Source organism: Nelusetta ayraudi, unplaced genomic scaffold (assembly GCF_046127955.1).
Source record: "Nelusetta ayraudi isolate G7.1 ecotype Tasmania unplaced genomic scaffold, CSIRO-AGI_Nayr_v1 ptg000097l, whole genome shotgun sequence".
NCBI lineage: Eukaryota > Metazoa > Chordata > Actinopteri > Tetraodontiformes > Monacanthidae > Nelusetta > Nelusetta ayraudi.
The window spans coordinates 1,521,272-1,536,225 of NW_027466147.1; the positions used below are offsets into that span (position 1 = coordinate 1,521,272).

The 14,954-nt window shown below is 49.6% G+C and overlaps 1 protein-coding gene across 1 annotated transcript in view; it reads left to right on the plus strand.

Annotated features, from left to right (window-relative positions):
• Window positions 1-14,954, plus strand: part of afg2a (AAA ATPase AFG2A) — a 100,368-nt gene that overhangs the window by 16,300 nt on the left and 69,114 nt on the right. Inside the window, exons 11-14 of the mRNA XM_076048210.1 lie at window positions 3,129-3,283; window positions 8,847-9,056; window positions 12,097-12,150; window positions 12,633-12,712. Of these exons, the coding sequence (XP_075904325.1) occupies window positions 3,129-3,283; window positions 8,847-9,056; window positions 12,097-12,150; window positions 12,633-12,712 (499 nt within the window). The remainder of the gene's footprint in view (window positions 1-3,128; window positions 3,284-8,846; window positions 9,057-12,096; window positions 12,151-12,632; window positions 12,713-14,954) is intronic.

Genomic DNA, 14,954 nt, shown 5'->3' on the forward strand with positions numbered 1-14,954 from the left:
GAAGCACCAATATGCTCAGTTAGATCTTCCCAGAATTGGTATCAAATGCTAACCTGGCGGCTGGATCGAATTGGGGAAATTTGGCCTCTCCATCTTGAAAACCTCCAGCAGATGGCATTTTCGCTGGCTTTACGATATCAGTGGATTCCACGAGCCGTCATATTCCTTTCTGCACAAGGAGGTTGAATTTCGGAGCGACTCTCCCAAGCTCTTCCGAACAACTTTCTTTTCTTGGTGGACATGTTGTTGTGTTTGCTTTGCTCCAAACTGCTTTTGGCAAGACTTCCGAAGACTTGCAGCCGTGGGCCAGTCATATGTGGCTCACGTTGCCCCGTTGCACTGATAGGAACCCTCAAGTCGGTTGAAATGGAAGGAATCAATCAGATCGGTCTGCTTGAATGAGAAAAACAGTTCACCCGAGCTAGTTTAGCCTCCCTTTTCCAAACTCTTTATCTGGGCTTTTTTCTTTTCTTTTGTTAACCAGATGGATATGTAAGATAAAACTAAAGGATTTAGGAAATGTTCCTTGCAGCGCGCCAGCTTGTCGACAAGATTGAAATAATGACTTTAGATAAAGCTCCAAATGCCACACGGGACGCGCCGTTTGAGTTGCTCCAACCTGCCTGATAAAACACGATGAAAGTTCTACCAGCGCGTGCAAGTTGAGCCGCCACGGATGAGAATGAGGGGATGGTGGGGCGCTCGGCTGCTCAAAGCATCTGCTCTCGTCCTGGACACCATCGGAACAAAAGTGCTTTCTCAAGTTCTCTCCGGAGTTCCATCATCCTCTCGGGCCGAGGCCCTCCACCCCTTTGCAGGGCAGGCAGCTGACACTCTGGAGTTTTTTCTTTTTCTTCCCTTCTTCTCCTCCTCGTGCACGTGGTGTTGCGGCTGGCGCTCCCCCTCGTCTCCCCGCTCGCCCCGGCTTCCTTCCACATCCTGTCCTGCCTCGCTCGTGTCCCTTCCACCCGGACCAGATGTTTTTGTGCAGTCTGAAGCGCTAACGCAGACGAGGAGACGCGGCGGCGGCCAGGTGGACTGATGGGATGCGCGGGCCTCGGGGGGGACGGGGAGGGAGGCTGGCTGGGTGGGTGGATGGTTTTGAGAGGGGAAGGCCTCCGCACACCAGGGAGCCGGGGCTGGGGAACGTATTGACCTCGGCTCGGCTCGGCGCGGCGCGGAAAAGTGACCTTTTTTTTTTTTTTGCATTCATTTTCTCCCATTCCTCTTCTGCTCTTCCTCTGTGTCCGTCCCTCGCCTAGTTGAAAAGAAAATGTAAACAGGATGCACTCATGCCTGATCATAAATCTCGACTCGTCCGCTCCTTGGCCCCGAGCCCTCTTTCACGTCCGTTCCCCTACGACCCTTCCCCTCCACCGCTCCCTTCCCCTCTTCCCCCCTTTTTTTCGGGACTCAGAGGCGTCTCTGTGTACATCGGAACTGTCAGCGTGCCAGATACAAGGCCACCGAGCTCTGGGGTCGGAAAACGTGGTGGCGAGCCGCTTTGGTAACCGGCAATCATCTTCCACATTTAGCGTGTAATTCGCTCCAAAGGAGGCGTGTCCTCCCACCTGTGGAGGTTAAATCGGCACAGCTGGGCGCAAGCTGAGGCACCCGCAGTGTTGTCAACGTACTACTTTTCGCCTTCCTTGCACATTTTTCTCCCTCACCCGCTCGCCGACGTTCACATGCAGGCCATCGCCAAGCCGACCTACCTACGCAGCCTGTTTGTGGTCTGTGGAGTTTAAATGGGAGGAAATTACAATTAGAGGCAAAACCCAAAATGGATCTTGCTGGACTTGAATGAGTCTGCGAGGTTACAAATCTTTGTTTGCTGTTGCAGATTTCTATCATTACCGCCATTTCTGCCATTTGCTGTGGTTTCTTGGTCTTTTTTTTTTTTTAAAGAAAAAGGGAAAAGACAAATTGCTCTGCAACAGGATCCTTTCAGATCTTTATTTAACTCCCTGACACTGTTTGTTAGATTTAAAAGGGATTTATTTATTTGTTTTCCCCGTAATGGTTTGGGAGGAGGGCGCTTGAGCACATCTAAGCACAAAAAAAATTCCAGACAGAATGGTGTGTCCAACTTCGTCCGTCTTTATTTCAATGAGTAAATCTTAGCCAGAGGCTCTGAGAGCTGCTCTGTAGCCTCCTGAATTCTACGAGTTTTCCACGAAATGCTGCTATCACGTGTGTGGCCTGACATTGCTCCTCGTTTTCTTCGGGATCACCAAAAATTTGGAACACGCCTGACTAACCCTGGCACAACGTGAGAAGGGTTTAGCATCGATGAGAGTTTTGGAAGAGCTCCAAGCGCAGCTTACCTCAGACATGAATGGAACCCTCACAACTGTATTAGGAGGATGCGTGTTTGACAAGCCCCGAATGAACGAATCCCCTCATGGTTTCGACTCCTGCTCTTCTTCTTCTTCTTTTTTTTTTATGTCCGCGATCACTCATCACTGGTGCATTTTGCTGGCACATCCCTTTCTTTATACATTAGCCCGGTATAGTCTCCATTCGGAGGGGGAACAAAGGCAGAATTCTGGATGTTGAGGCCGAGGTGTTTGTCTTGCTGCCTCCTTTTTGTTCTGATGCTGAACTCCCTTGGGACTAAAGGTATTCAAGCCTTAAGCGCTTCAATTACACTTCCTGGGCCTTTGGCCCGCTCTCTCTTCTCCCTAACAACACAAGGCCCAATTATTCCCCCCTGCCGTCAAAAGGGGAATTAGCGTTCATTTTGAGATTTGCATTCGCCAGGCGTGTATCATCGCGGCGTGTCCGAGCCTGAACACTTTGGGTGAAGAGGTGGACTTGGGGGCATGTGTGTCAGGAAGGAAAACCCCAAAGAGTCAACGCCGGTTTACAATTGGTGTGCAGCTTAATTAACGGTTTTAAAGATGATTCTCTGTTTGAGCGAACGGTTCCAAATCTTCGTCCCCGATTTATACCCTATACACTTGGCTGAGGCCGATGTGTGTCTGGCGTCTCTGCGCGGGATCATGTCGGTTTTTCCCAGGTATCAACTCTTGAGCCGGGCTAAGGCCCCGGCGACTCTGGGGGAACCATTCATCCCTCATTGAATGACACCCAAGGGTTTAACGCCTGAACCGTCTCGCCTGCAGGTCTGCACGCGCTGAAGCGAGCGCTGGGAGCCGCCCGCCAACCGTCGGACCAGCAGCTGAAAGGCTCGGTGACCGTCACTCTGCAGGACCTGCAGTGGGCCATGTCCGTGGTGAAGCCCAGCGCCATGAGGGAGGTCGCCATCGACGTTCCCAAGGTACGGTTCGCTTTGCCATGCAGCAGTACCAGTCTTTCTTCTCTTTCCCTTCAGCTAATATTGAAACTGTTGCTTCAGTTTAATAAAAAAAAAGGGGAAAAAAAAGGCCCCGCTTGAATGCAATTGGAGAACTCGCCGCAGCCCTGTTTGGCCCGATACTTCAAGATCTCGGGAAGAGATATTTTAAATCCTTGATTCCACTGGTCAGAACACAGGAAAGGCTCCTGGCTCTCTGAGATGGTTCCTCCTCCCCTTGGGAAAGTTCTTGTGGTGGAAACGGGGTGAACAAAGGGCCGCCCGCAGTTATTTCGGTCAGGAAATAAAAGAAAAGACATAAAAATTGGGGGGGGGGATGGGGGTAAACGCAATGATTTCCAGGCAAAGAAGAACTACAGCTGTAGCTCCTGAATCTTGCCAAAGAGTGTCTGGGCTTTGTGTTAAGTTTGGGCTGTGGAAGAATGAAGGACTGCTGCTTTTTTAGAGCAGACACCTTGTGCCCGGCAATAAAAAGTTTAAAGCAACAGACCTGGAGTGCAGACACAGTCGGACAGAGACGGGAAGAGAAATAAGTGCAAACTGTCGGTTCTTTGGCTTATTAAGGAAGATTAAAAGAGAGTTGATGAGCATCTCTCTCAGTTGGACATCCAACGGTCTCATATTTCGCCCGGAATAAAAACCTTGTTAAACTTCTGCCGAGTGTAACGTGTCCCGAGGTTTCCTGCCAGAAAGAGCCGTCATTAAAAGAGGCAGGGATGCAGATGCCTGCCTTGTTTATGGCAGCGTCCCTGATGACAAAACTCTGCTTCGAATCTTCAGCTTGTAATCAGCATTAGCTTTGTTTTCGGGGCCACTTGGCCCCAGCGTGGAAGCGGATCGGTTTGCGTCTCACATCTTTGCCTCGTTTAAGGCTCCAAACAGAGTGCGCAACCCAAACAGCGCCACCAGTTATTGCCATGGGGGGTGGCGACAGCGGGGGGCGGGGGGGGCAGAAGAAAAAGATTGACGCCATTACCGGCAGCAGCGCGGATTCCTTCATCTTCTAACGCTCATTCAGGAAAAAAACAAAAAACACACAACAAAAACGACAAACGTGTAACGACTCTCAGGGATGCTGACCACTGAATTACTTAGAATACGAGGGTCGGGATGAGGAGGAGTGGAAATGACCCCGCAGCCAATTTACCCTCCACTACAATGAAGATGAATCACTCTGCTCCCAGCGGATGGTGTGGGGGGGGGAGGTGGGGATGAGAGGACAGCGGTGAGACTCCAGGATGTTTTGGAGTTTTTGCATGTGCAAGACATAACGGACAGGAAGAGGGCTCACATCATCCTCCGCCGGTAATTGAAAGCAGATCGGGTCGCTGGCGGTTCCTGCCAGTGAAAAAAAAAAAAAGCAAAGAAAAAAACGAGGGAGAGGAAGAGAAGAAGAAACGTCCTTCCTATCCCTCCCTCCTCCTCTGACCCACCTCGCCTCCCCTCCTCCCCACCTCTCTCTGCTGAGCTCACCCAGACGCGTTGGGCCTTCGCGGCCGGTTCCTGGAAACAGCGAGAGGAGCGAGTTCGGCATGTTTTTATTTTATTTTCGTTTTTTTTTCTTTCTTTTTTTTTTTCTTATCCCCCTAACGCGACTCAGCTGAAAGGCCAGCCGCAGAGACCCCAACTTGATTATATCCACATGAGTGCAAACATTTGTTTCTAATCCGTTTTATATAAAAAACTTCCAGTGGTGCCGGATGAGCGCACGCCTCGAGTTCCTCGGAATCCTTCCCAGATCGCGGATCCAGAGACTTTTTTTTTTTTTTTTTTGCTCAAACAAATTAGGCCCCCTCGATTTACGTTGTATTTGTATAAAAATGAATTAAAACTTAATTCCTAATCCCTTATTTGTTTTGCGACACAGGCACACACCCCCCCCCCCCTCCCCCCGCGACTTTGTTGTTTACCCGTCATTAACCTCCCTCACGGGTCTGGCTTTAATATTTTCATTTGGCAGCTGTAAAACAATTCCTCCTCTCTAATGCACCCTCGTCTCTGTCAAGTTTTTCTTTTTTTTCTCTCCCTCTCTCTTTGTCTGAGCGCCCCCCCCACCCCTCCCCTCCTGTGCACCCTCTTCTTCCTCCTTGAGCCCATCAAAGGGCCCGAGCTTGAGAGGCCCCTTGTAAAGTTCAGAAAACAACAGTAAAAGATAATAACTGGCTCTTGCACAAAGAGGAAGGGAATGAAGAAGAAGGGATGGTGTGTGTGTGTGTGTGTGTGTGTGTGTGTGTGTGTGTGTGTGTGTGTGTGTGTGTGTGTGTGTGTGTGTGTGTGTGTGTGTGTGTGTGTGTGTGTTAGCAGAGTGTGAGGGGTCATCAGCTGCAAGGTGTGAGTCAAAACCTCACCTTCTCATCGCGCAGCCTTGAAATTAATGTGGCCGCGCGGTGTCACTTTGCACAGCGGCTCTACTTCATGTGCAGCGGTTTGCGCAAAAGAAAAAGAAAGAAAGAAATGCAGCAGTAAAAGGGGGAGGAAGGTGTCCCACATCCCACATCTGCTTCTTGGAGGAGAAGCAGATGACGTCTGCAGATGACTCCGAGCTTGTTGTCGGCACACTCAGCGACGCCCAAACCGAGAACTCCGGTGGAAGTTGTGGCTTCCGGTCAGAGTTTTGTTTGCTTTCTCGTGGCAAAGAGTCGTTGGTTACTGCTGACTCACACACTCGCCGCGTCGCCATGACAGCTTTTCGCAAAATAAAAGCAAGATTCCGAAGATTTCGACAAAGCACAATTAAGATTTGCAGGTGTTTTCATGGAATGGTGTTGAAGCGCATACGCTGGAATTCTCGTAAAATCTTGTTTACAATGGTTTGCTGTAAAGACTGGTTGATATATTTTTCTCTTTGATTATTTGTAATCAAATATTCCGTCTCCTCCTCCGTCCAAACCTAACGCCCCATTTTCACTTGAAGTGAACTGGTCACGTGACCCCCTACATCTCATGCAGTGACATTGAAATGTGATATTAGTGTCTCCATGACACGTTTGCGATAGACCTCTATATCGATACGTCTGAAAAACCACCTCATGAGAGCATTAAAACCTTTTCGCCATATTTGAGAGGCTTTTTGAAGTTTACTTGTTTCCACGACCAGTTCTTTATTGCGATATTTAGGTTTTTGCGCAATTCTAGTGGTCATGGAAACGCAGCTACTGAGGAGGATGTTTGAATCCAACGTGTGTAGTGCCTTCACCTTTCATGGAGGGTTAAAAATCACTTGACGGATCAGAAATGTGGCTGGATTTTTCTTTGATTCATCTTGAAATTCGTTGTCAGACACTCCTGATGTGAACGGGCCAATTGGCATTCCTCAAAGAGAAGGAGGCGGGAATTGTAGAGGGAGGGGGGGGGGTCAGGCTCCCCTTTGCTTACTCATCTTTCTTCCTCCGCCTGTTCCTCTGCTACTTTCATCTCTCTGTTTTTTTCTTGTCCATGCCTTTTATTTCCTCTCCAGACCTTCAGAAGAGCGTTGCGCTCGTCTCTCCTGCTTCCGGCCCCCCAACCCCTCTCAACCCAACCCTCCTCTCCCCAGGCTGGCCCCGTGCTCGGCGCTGTCCATAAATTGTCCGGTATTTACAGTATGTGGCCAGACGCCAGGTTTCCATTAGGTGCTCGGTTCCCCGGAGACGGCGCCGGTGGCCTGGGATGTGTTACCTCTGGATGGCGAGTGGAGGAAGTGAAGAGAGAGGAAGGAGAGTGGGGAGATGATAATCAGGGTCAAGTGAGAGAAGGAATGAGCTTCCAAAGCAAGAAAAGTGTGTGTGGGGGTTTAAAAAGGAGATGAGATTAGCTTTGACATGGTGATACATTTCTGATGCTTTTGAAGACAATGTTTTACCAGGTTTTCCAGAATCCTGTCATTATTTCCACAAAAAACAGCCGGAAACTTATTCTTCTGTTGTTTTACTTTACAAATCTGGAACCAGGAATGTATTTAAGCTATTTTATTTAAAAACAAAACCGTTTCTTGACATTTCATTTTAATGAACACACATCATAGGAAAGAAGACCACACCTTGTAAAAGTCCTCAATTTTTCCTTTTGCCATCTTAGTCAGTTTTTCCAGTGCCAAGTTAGACAATTCCGTAATCCATTGAGCAGAGGTGGGTCCCTGGGTCTCCTTCCATTTTAAGGCAATTACACGTTTAGCATGTAACAAAGTTGCTTTACAGTTCCTGGCAAACCCTCAGGGTGTATGTGTAACAATCATATTTTATGTTCAACTGGGATCATCCTCTCTGTCAGTTTGGAGATTAAATCAAGAACTTCTTTGATGCAACAGCAGCCGGGAACATTAGGATTAAAATGGTATAATTTAACAGGTGTGATACAGTACAAGTCCTAAGCAGCCATTTATACTGAAGGAGTTTGCATCTTGTATTTATAGTTTGAGCTTGGGCCAGAAGACGTGCCGTCTCCCAGTCTTCTACACGAATGTTTGACTGAAGATCATTCTCCCATGCTGGTACATGAAAGAGAGAGATTTTTCTTTAGAACCTGCTAATAGTAACTCTGGTGTTGTTGGACTGGAGGAGTCGCCCCTCATGTCAATAGTTGTTGCATGCTGAGTATAAATCAGAGAAATGTCTCCAGCCTCAGCGTCCTCTCCTGCTTCTCCGGCTGCTGTACGCGCCCTGTGATGGAGATGGTGGTGGTGTGTAAGGAAAAAAAGGGGGCAGCGCAGAAGATGGAAGTGATAAGAGTCAGACAGAGGGAGGGGGGTCATGGTGGTACTTCTAGATCAAAAAGAGGCAGGAGACGGAGGGGCATGGGGGAGGGTGATGGATGGCTAATGAAGAAAGAGACGGGAGGGGTGAGTGAACGGCCTGAGAAGGTTTCAGGATGAGGGCTCCTCTCCTTATCGGCTTCATCTCTTCTCCTCCTCCTCCTCCTCCTCCTCCTCCTCCACTGATGGACCTCCTGCCGCCCGACGGTGGACAGACTCCCGGATTGTCTCTGAAGTTTCCCTCAAAACAGTGTCTTTATATGCTCCTTCCATTTAAGAGTCAGCGTCTTGGAGGCACCTGCAGTTTCACAAACCGCTAAAAAGTAAACAACCATTAAAAAGTGTTGCCCTGATGCTGAATGCTTTGAAATCTATGTCCGTTTGACCTGATTCATTTTAGATTTTTTTTTTTAGATTTCCTCCCTTTTACTTCCTTCCCTTCTCCAGAACAAAACAGAACACTTTTTGATCGCTGTTGCCGTGCACAAATAGTTATCGCCCAAACTCTGTCCCGAAAAATGCATATCTAGCCCACTGCTAAAACTGATGCTTTGTTGAATCCTCCACATTTTCAAAGGGGACACGAACAAAGGGATGCATTTTATAACTGTGGCAAGTGAAGCAAGTAAAAGTTAAAGGTGGACTTTTCTCGTTTGTGGTCAGTTCAATGACAGGAAGAAGACACATTTTATTGCTACGAAACCATGTAAAACCCGGTACCTTCACGTATCTAAAAATCCACGCTTTTGCAAGATTTGCAGCTAAATTAATGAAGTGAATTTTTTCTCCTGTCTCCAGGTGCGCTGGTCAGACGTGGGCGGGATGGAGGAGGTGAAGCTGAAGCTTAAGCAGGCTGTGGAGTGGCCCCTGAGGCACCCCGAGGCCTTCACGCGCATGGGCATCCAGCCGCCCAAAGGGGTCCTGCTCTACGGACCCCCGGGCTGCTCCAAGACCATGATCGCCAAGGCGCTGGCCAACGAGAGCGGCCTCAACTTCCTGGCCATCAAAGTGAGTGTGTGTGAAAGTTTGGCCTCACAACTCGCAGGAAGCCCCCCCCCCACCGTCCGACCTTCCGACCCCGCTGTTTGTCCCCTGTCATTAATCACCCCATCTTCCCTGTCAGCCGCCCCGGCCGGGGTCGACACACACTGATGGATCGTCCCGTTGAATTTTTGATCGGCGGGACGGCTGAAAAGGCCGTTGTCACGTGAGACGGCGAAACTTTGACAGAATCTCTCAACCGGCGTCATTAAGCCATCAGCGCCGCCAGCAGGGCCCAGAGCCGCCAGCCTGTTTGTTTTTGCCTAATGTCGCCGTCTAACGTTGCACAAGGCCTTCCTTCAAAAAAAAAAAAAAAACACCCTGTAATTAAGTCGTTACTCGGACGGAATCATCCCGCATTTAACCGATTTCTGTAAACAGTTATTAATTCCTTTGGTAACCGTTGTTTTCTCCCCAATTAGCAAAGCTATTGTGTGGAGGCTTTGAGTTGAGGCTTGTTGAGAGTGGTTCACTTTTTAAAAACAAAAACAAATAAGGGAACGAAACGGTGACTAACCAAAATAGTTCAAGTCTGCGATAGATTATTCAGTGGGCAAAACGGTCATTATTTAAAGCGGTTCTGCTTTTTGATGCCCCGGAAAAAAAAAACTAACAAGAGAGACAGTCAAACTGAAATTGGGCCAGCCAATTTTCACATAGGCTGTCTTGTTGCTTCAATGCGGATGAAAGGGTTAAAAATAACGGTCGACGTGCAAAAGTGCGAGAACTCCAAATGTTCCAAACTGTCACCTTGAGATTTGTCTCCTCTGGACGGTTGTTGGGAGGGGCTGCTGTGCTCCTCTCAGGTCTTCAGGAAGAGTGACTGAGGGTTTCAAAACATCCTGTCCCTCTTGCAGAGAGCCACCGGGCAGCATCTGCAATAACACTATTAGTATTTTTTTTTTTTAATCCGTCTTCTCCCCCCAGCCCTCCAGTGCAGTGGCGGTGGTGGCGTCGGCGGCTGTTGCTTTCGACACAGATACCTTATCCAGATTTCACTCAGGACACTTTAAGGCCCTGCCTGCTTCCTCCCTGTGAAAAAAGAGCCCTATTATCATCTTGTCAATTTGAGTTTCCTCCCACCGCAACCACTCGGATGCACTCACATCCGCTGACGGACACACACGCACACACACACACACACACACACACACACACACACACACACACACACACACACACACACACAAAACACACAGCTCGTATCTCTCTGGTGTCAATGGTTTTAAACTCACCATGTCCAGTTTTGGCTCCATGTCGCTCTCTTCTCTCTCTCTCTCTCTCTCCCTCGCACACACACACACACACACACACACACACACACGCACAGAAGAACCTTGGGATTAATGAGTCGACCTCCACACTTACAGCCGGAGACAAAAGGGCTGCGGGTGTCGTCTCCTCCGTCAGCCCGGAGGTGTTGAAAGGCTGGATGGCAGGGCAGGAAGTTCTTATGAGGCCTGGCTGGATGTTTATCGGCCTGTGAGGGGGAAGGGGGGGGGGGGGGGGGGGAGAGAATGGTAGGGAGGGTGGTGAGGGAGGGAGAGAGAGAGCTGGAGCCAAGGTCTGCAAGAGAAGGTCCAAGAGTTAAAAGGCTGATCAGTGTATCAGCTAAATGCTGCTGTCAACCGCTTGGCATGTGAGCTGCTCTGCACGGAGGCAGTGGCTGCTCGTCCTTCAAGTGTCGAGCCATTTTTGAGAAGATGTCCGGAGTGCCATGTTTCCATAAAATGATTCGGCGGCGATACATGAGGCCATACATGAAGCCTTCAGCAAGGACGAGGTAGAGAGAGGATTTCAGGAATTGCTGTTGCCTGGCAGACTTTCAATTATTCCTCTCGGTCAGCTGGCGTTGGCCAATAGGAACGCAGCTCTTGGACCAGGACAAACTGTCATATTAATCAAATTAATCTGAACATAAAAAAGAAAAAGCTTTCCTCGTGCATACAAACACAAAGGTGTGGACACACCCTGCAAATTGAATGTCTTTTCTTTCATTCTCATGACCATTGACATTGCAGTTTCTCACTGAAGGCATCAAAACTACGTATGTAGTTGTCAGTAGTTGTGTTGTGTCTTCATGATGGCCAGCGGTAGCCATGGTGACACGTGAACAGGTGATGTTTGCTCAGTGTGCAGCAGCAGCAGCAGCAGACACCGCGCAGCGTCGGAACAGATGTTCCAGCCCAGAGTGGGACACGGTGTACAGTCGCCGCTGAGTCAGCAGCGTGTGAACAACCGGCGCTCGCCAGCCGCCGGCCCTGGCGGCGTTCTCACGCTGCGTTATCGCTCTGTTCCTCTTTTTAATCTCCCCAGAGGGGAAAAAAGACGCCGCAGGACAGCAGCAGCTGCTCCTCTGCTCCCTTCAGAGGGAGCCGGAGCCGTCTGCGCAGTCCCAGGTGACGCCTGGTAAAACAAAACCAAGCCAAACACAAACACCAGGTCCCACCACGCACAATGATTTTCACCCTGAATGTTTTGAACCCCGAATGCTTCTGGACTTTTTCCTTGGATTTATTCCTTAAGCCAAAGAGCCCATATAAGGCGTTACTTCCCACCAATCAGAAGTGGGAAGTAACCAAGTACAAATACTTTGCTGCTGTGATTGATTGGATTTTTACTTGAATATTTATTTTTCCATACTTTTACTTGGGTACAGAGTGTGAATACTTTTGCCACCTCTGCCACCAGTCACGTGTTGTTGTTTCTGGTTGGAGCAAAGCCGAAGCTCCATTCTCCAGAAAGTTGTGCCAAAGCCGGTTGATCCTGGCTTCTGTTCATAATTCTAATATAATACCACACGGTTCTGAATTAAAAACTGCTGGTCCAAACTGCGGAACCCTTTCCCGCCTGCTGAGGAGTCACATGACATATCAGAGGAAATTTTCAAGAAGGGGTCAAAACTCAAAAAAACCTAGCTCCTGTGCAAAGTTCAAATGTGTGCCGCAATGTGTCCGAATAGACGCTCATTTCCAACCAATCGCATGTCTTCATCGTCTCCCCGCAGGGTCCGGAATTGCTGAGCAAGTACGTCGGAGAGTCGGAGAGGGCCGTGAGAGAGGTGTGTGCGTTTCTCCTTCAGTCAAATGGCCTTGTGAAATCTGTATTCCAGCTTTCAAAGTGTAAATCCCCTCTGCGTGCATCGGAAATGACTTTAACGATGCGACACGCTGCGGGTTTATTGACCTGCGGCGTGACTTCCTGTTTGGGTAATCTCCTCTTGATCTGAGGACCCCGCCGACGCTCCGCAGTGGCGGCGGTCCTGACTTTTTTTTTTTTTTTTGGCACGTTTCCACCTGCCGTCGGCTATTTTTAGCGCACTGTGTACACATTTTGTTCAAACCTTAAATAATTGTGCGAGTTCCCCCACCCCCACTCCCTGACCTCCCAAACCGTCCTTTTGTCAAGTCAAGTGTTTTCTCCCCGGCTGGGTCGACTCTGGCCGTTGACGTAACGAGCGGATGTTTGTGGCGACGTGGTGATTCACCCGGACTCACGCCCTCTTTTCCTCCCCGCCGCTATTGTTGCCCGCGGCACCTGCAGGTGTTTCGGAAGGCGAGGGCCGTGTCTCCGTCCATCGTCTTCTTCGACGAGATCGACGCCCTGGCCGGCGAGAGAGGAAGGTAAGGCCCAAAAAAAAACGCTCGGAAAAACATCCCGAAAAGCCCTGAACGTGCGTCGGACCCGACCACTCATTTCCCATGGTGTCCGCGAAGGCTCCCCCCCCCCCTCCTCTCTCTCCGCCCGCGGCGGGAAAACACAGGACGCAGTCTTCTCCAGAGGCGTTTCAGTGGGATGGCACTGGGAACATCTGTGGCTTAAAGGAAAGAGGACCGGGAGGGAAATGGGGGGGGGCGGGTGGGGAGGGCAGAGGACACAAACCGGAGGCGCACAAACGCTTCATTGTGGCCGTCGGCAGCAGATGGGGAGGGCTGGAGGGCCCAGCGTGCAGCGAGCAGTCAGCTTCCTGGCTGAAGCCGAGGTGGGAGGAAGGAGCCCAGAGGCCGACCGTCCGACCACGAGGCGGAGGAGGAGGACGGAACATCTGCGGGCCTGTGACGCCGCAGTCAAATCACAGTCAAGCAAAACTGAAATATTGAGACCATATTCTTAAAAAGAGAGAGAAAAAGTTTCTAAATCCTCCATGACTTGATCTTCACCCCTTTGTACATTGCTTTCTCTATTGACACCAAAACACGTTTTCTCCATATCCCATGAGATATTTTTTCCACCAAACACTCCATCCATCTGCTGCTGCTCCGGCCACTCTCACATTTTAGAACCCATTGTGTACGCAGATACATGAATATATTATATATATGAACAAGATATAAAGACATATAGAATTATGTAGCAAAGACAAAAAAAAAATGTCAACTCTAAACATAAAGGTAACTCTGAACAGATTTTATGTTTTCGTTGACTACACAATCCCATGTGTTCAGTTACAGTTCTGATGGCTTCAATGTGAATAGCCAACTTCACCCAAATCCTATAAACTAAGGTTCAACAACTTTCTGAATGCGTTCCCCCCCCACTCAAATGGCTTCGTTACCTTCGACTCTCTCATTGCCAAATCACAGTCGAGTCTTTCTCGTCGGTTTTCTTCTTCAGTCACTCTTTCGTTGTTACGCAAAGAGTGCAATACACTTTTGTGAAAGTGCAGAGGTTTGTGTTGGCCGGCCGCGACCAGACGCGGCCTGGCGGCCACATGCCATTTCTTGGAGTAGGGGGGGGGGAGAGAAATGCACTTAGCGGCGATCTATAAAGGTTATTTATTGGCGCTCGCTTCCTGCCACGTTTAATCAATGAAGTGGCTCACGCACACGCCGGCAAGAAGTCAAAAGTGTTGACACAAGCAGACAGCCTCCGCCGGTTGTTTTGGTCCCACTGGAGGCAGGAGATGAGAGGCACCTGTAAATCTGTCAGCCGACCTGCCGCGGCTCCAAAACCGGTGGGACGAAATGGAGAAGACAGAGAGGAGACAGGAAGAGAGGAGACGGAAACAGACGCTCCGGAGAGACGACTGGAAAAGGGAAGAAAACACGAGGCTGCGGCGGTGGCGGCGGCGGCAGCAGCAGCAGCAGCAACAGCAGCAGCAGCAGCAGCAGCCCCTCCTCATAAACCAATCAAATTCCTTCTCGTCTCTTTCAGTCTTATCAGCGAGTTTCTCTCTTCACCTGGCACGGCTGGTGGAATGCTTCCTGAAAATGACTTATTGCGCTGCAGCTGCAACATGCAGGAATCTCATTGAAATATAGACTACATAGCACAAGCAGCCTGGGTGCAGTGTCTTCTGCCTGCCAGTGATTTTCCTCCTGTGCAAAGAGCCCATAGAAAACACTTGGAGGTGGCCGGCCCAAGATGCATAAAATAGATCAAATCCACCTGTCACGCTAAAAAAGCGGCCTGGTTGAGCCACCAGGGGGCCACGCAGCAACGGCTTGAGTGACATTTGCCGTGTGTCGCCGCCCCCTGGCGAGCTGTGGTATTTACCTGAACGATGATTTCCGGCTAACGACGGTCAGTGCTTCTCTGTCTTGGCCATTATTGTGTGAAAATGTGCGAAAAACATCCCTGGATACAGCAGTGCTCATTGTCACACGTGGGTTCACATGTATTTATCACTACTTATGAAGAAGCTGATTGGTCGATTGACTCTTTCAGTCGGAGCTTTGCAGGTCGGATTTGCTGAGATTTCCGAACTGAAATTGCCGGCCGCTCCGGTTCCAGTTTTCCGTCGTCTTTTGAGTTTGTCCCGGTTCCCCCGACTCCACCACGTCTGCTGTGTCTTCTCCCGCTTTAATCCCACTTCCCTCCATCCCGTCCTCTGAAGCGCTGCCCAGCCCTGAACTCTGCCTCCCT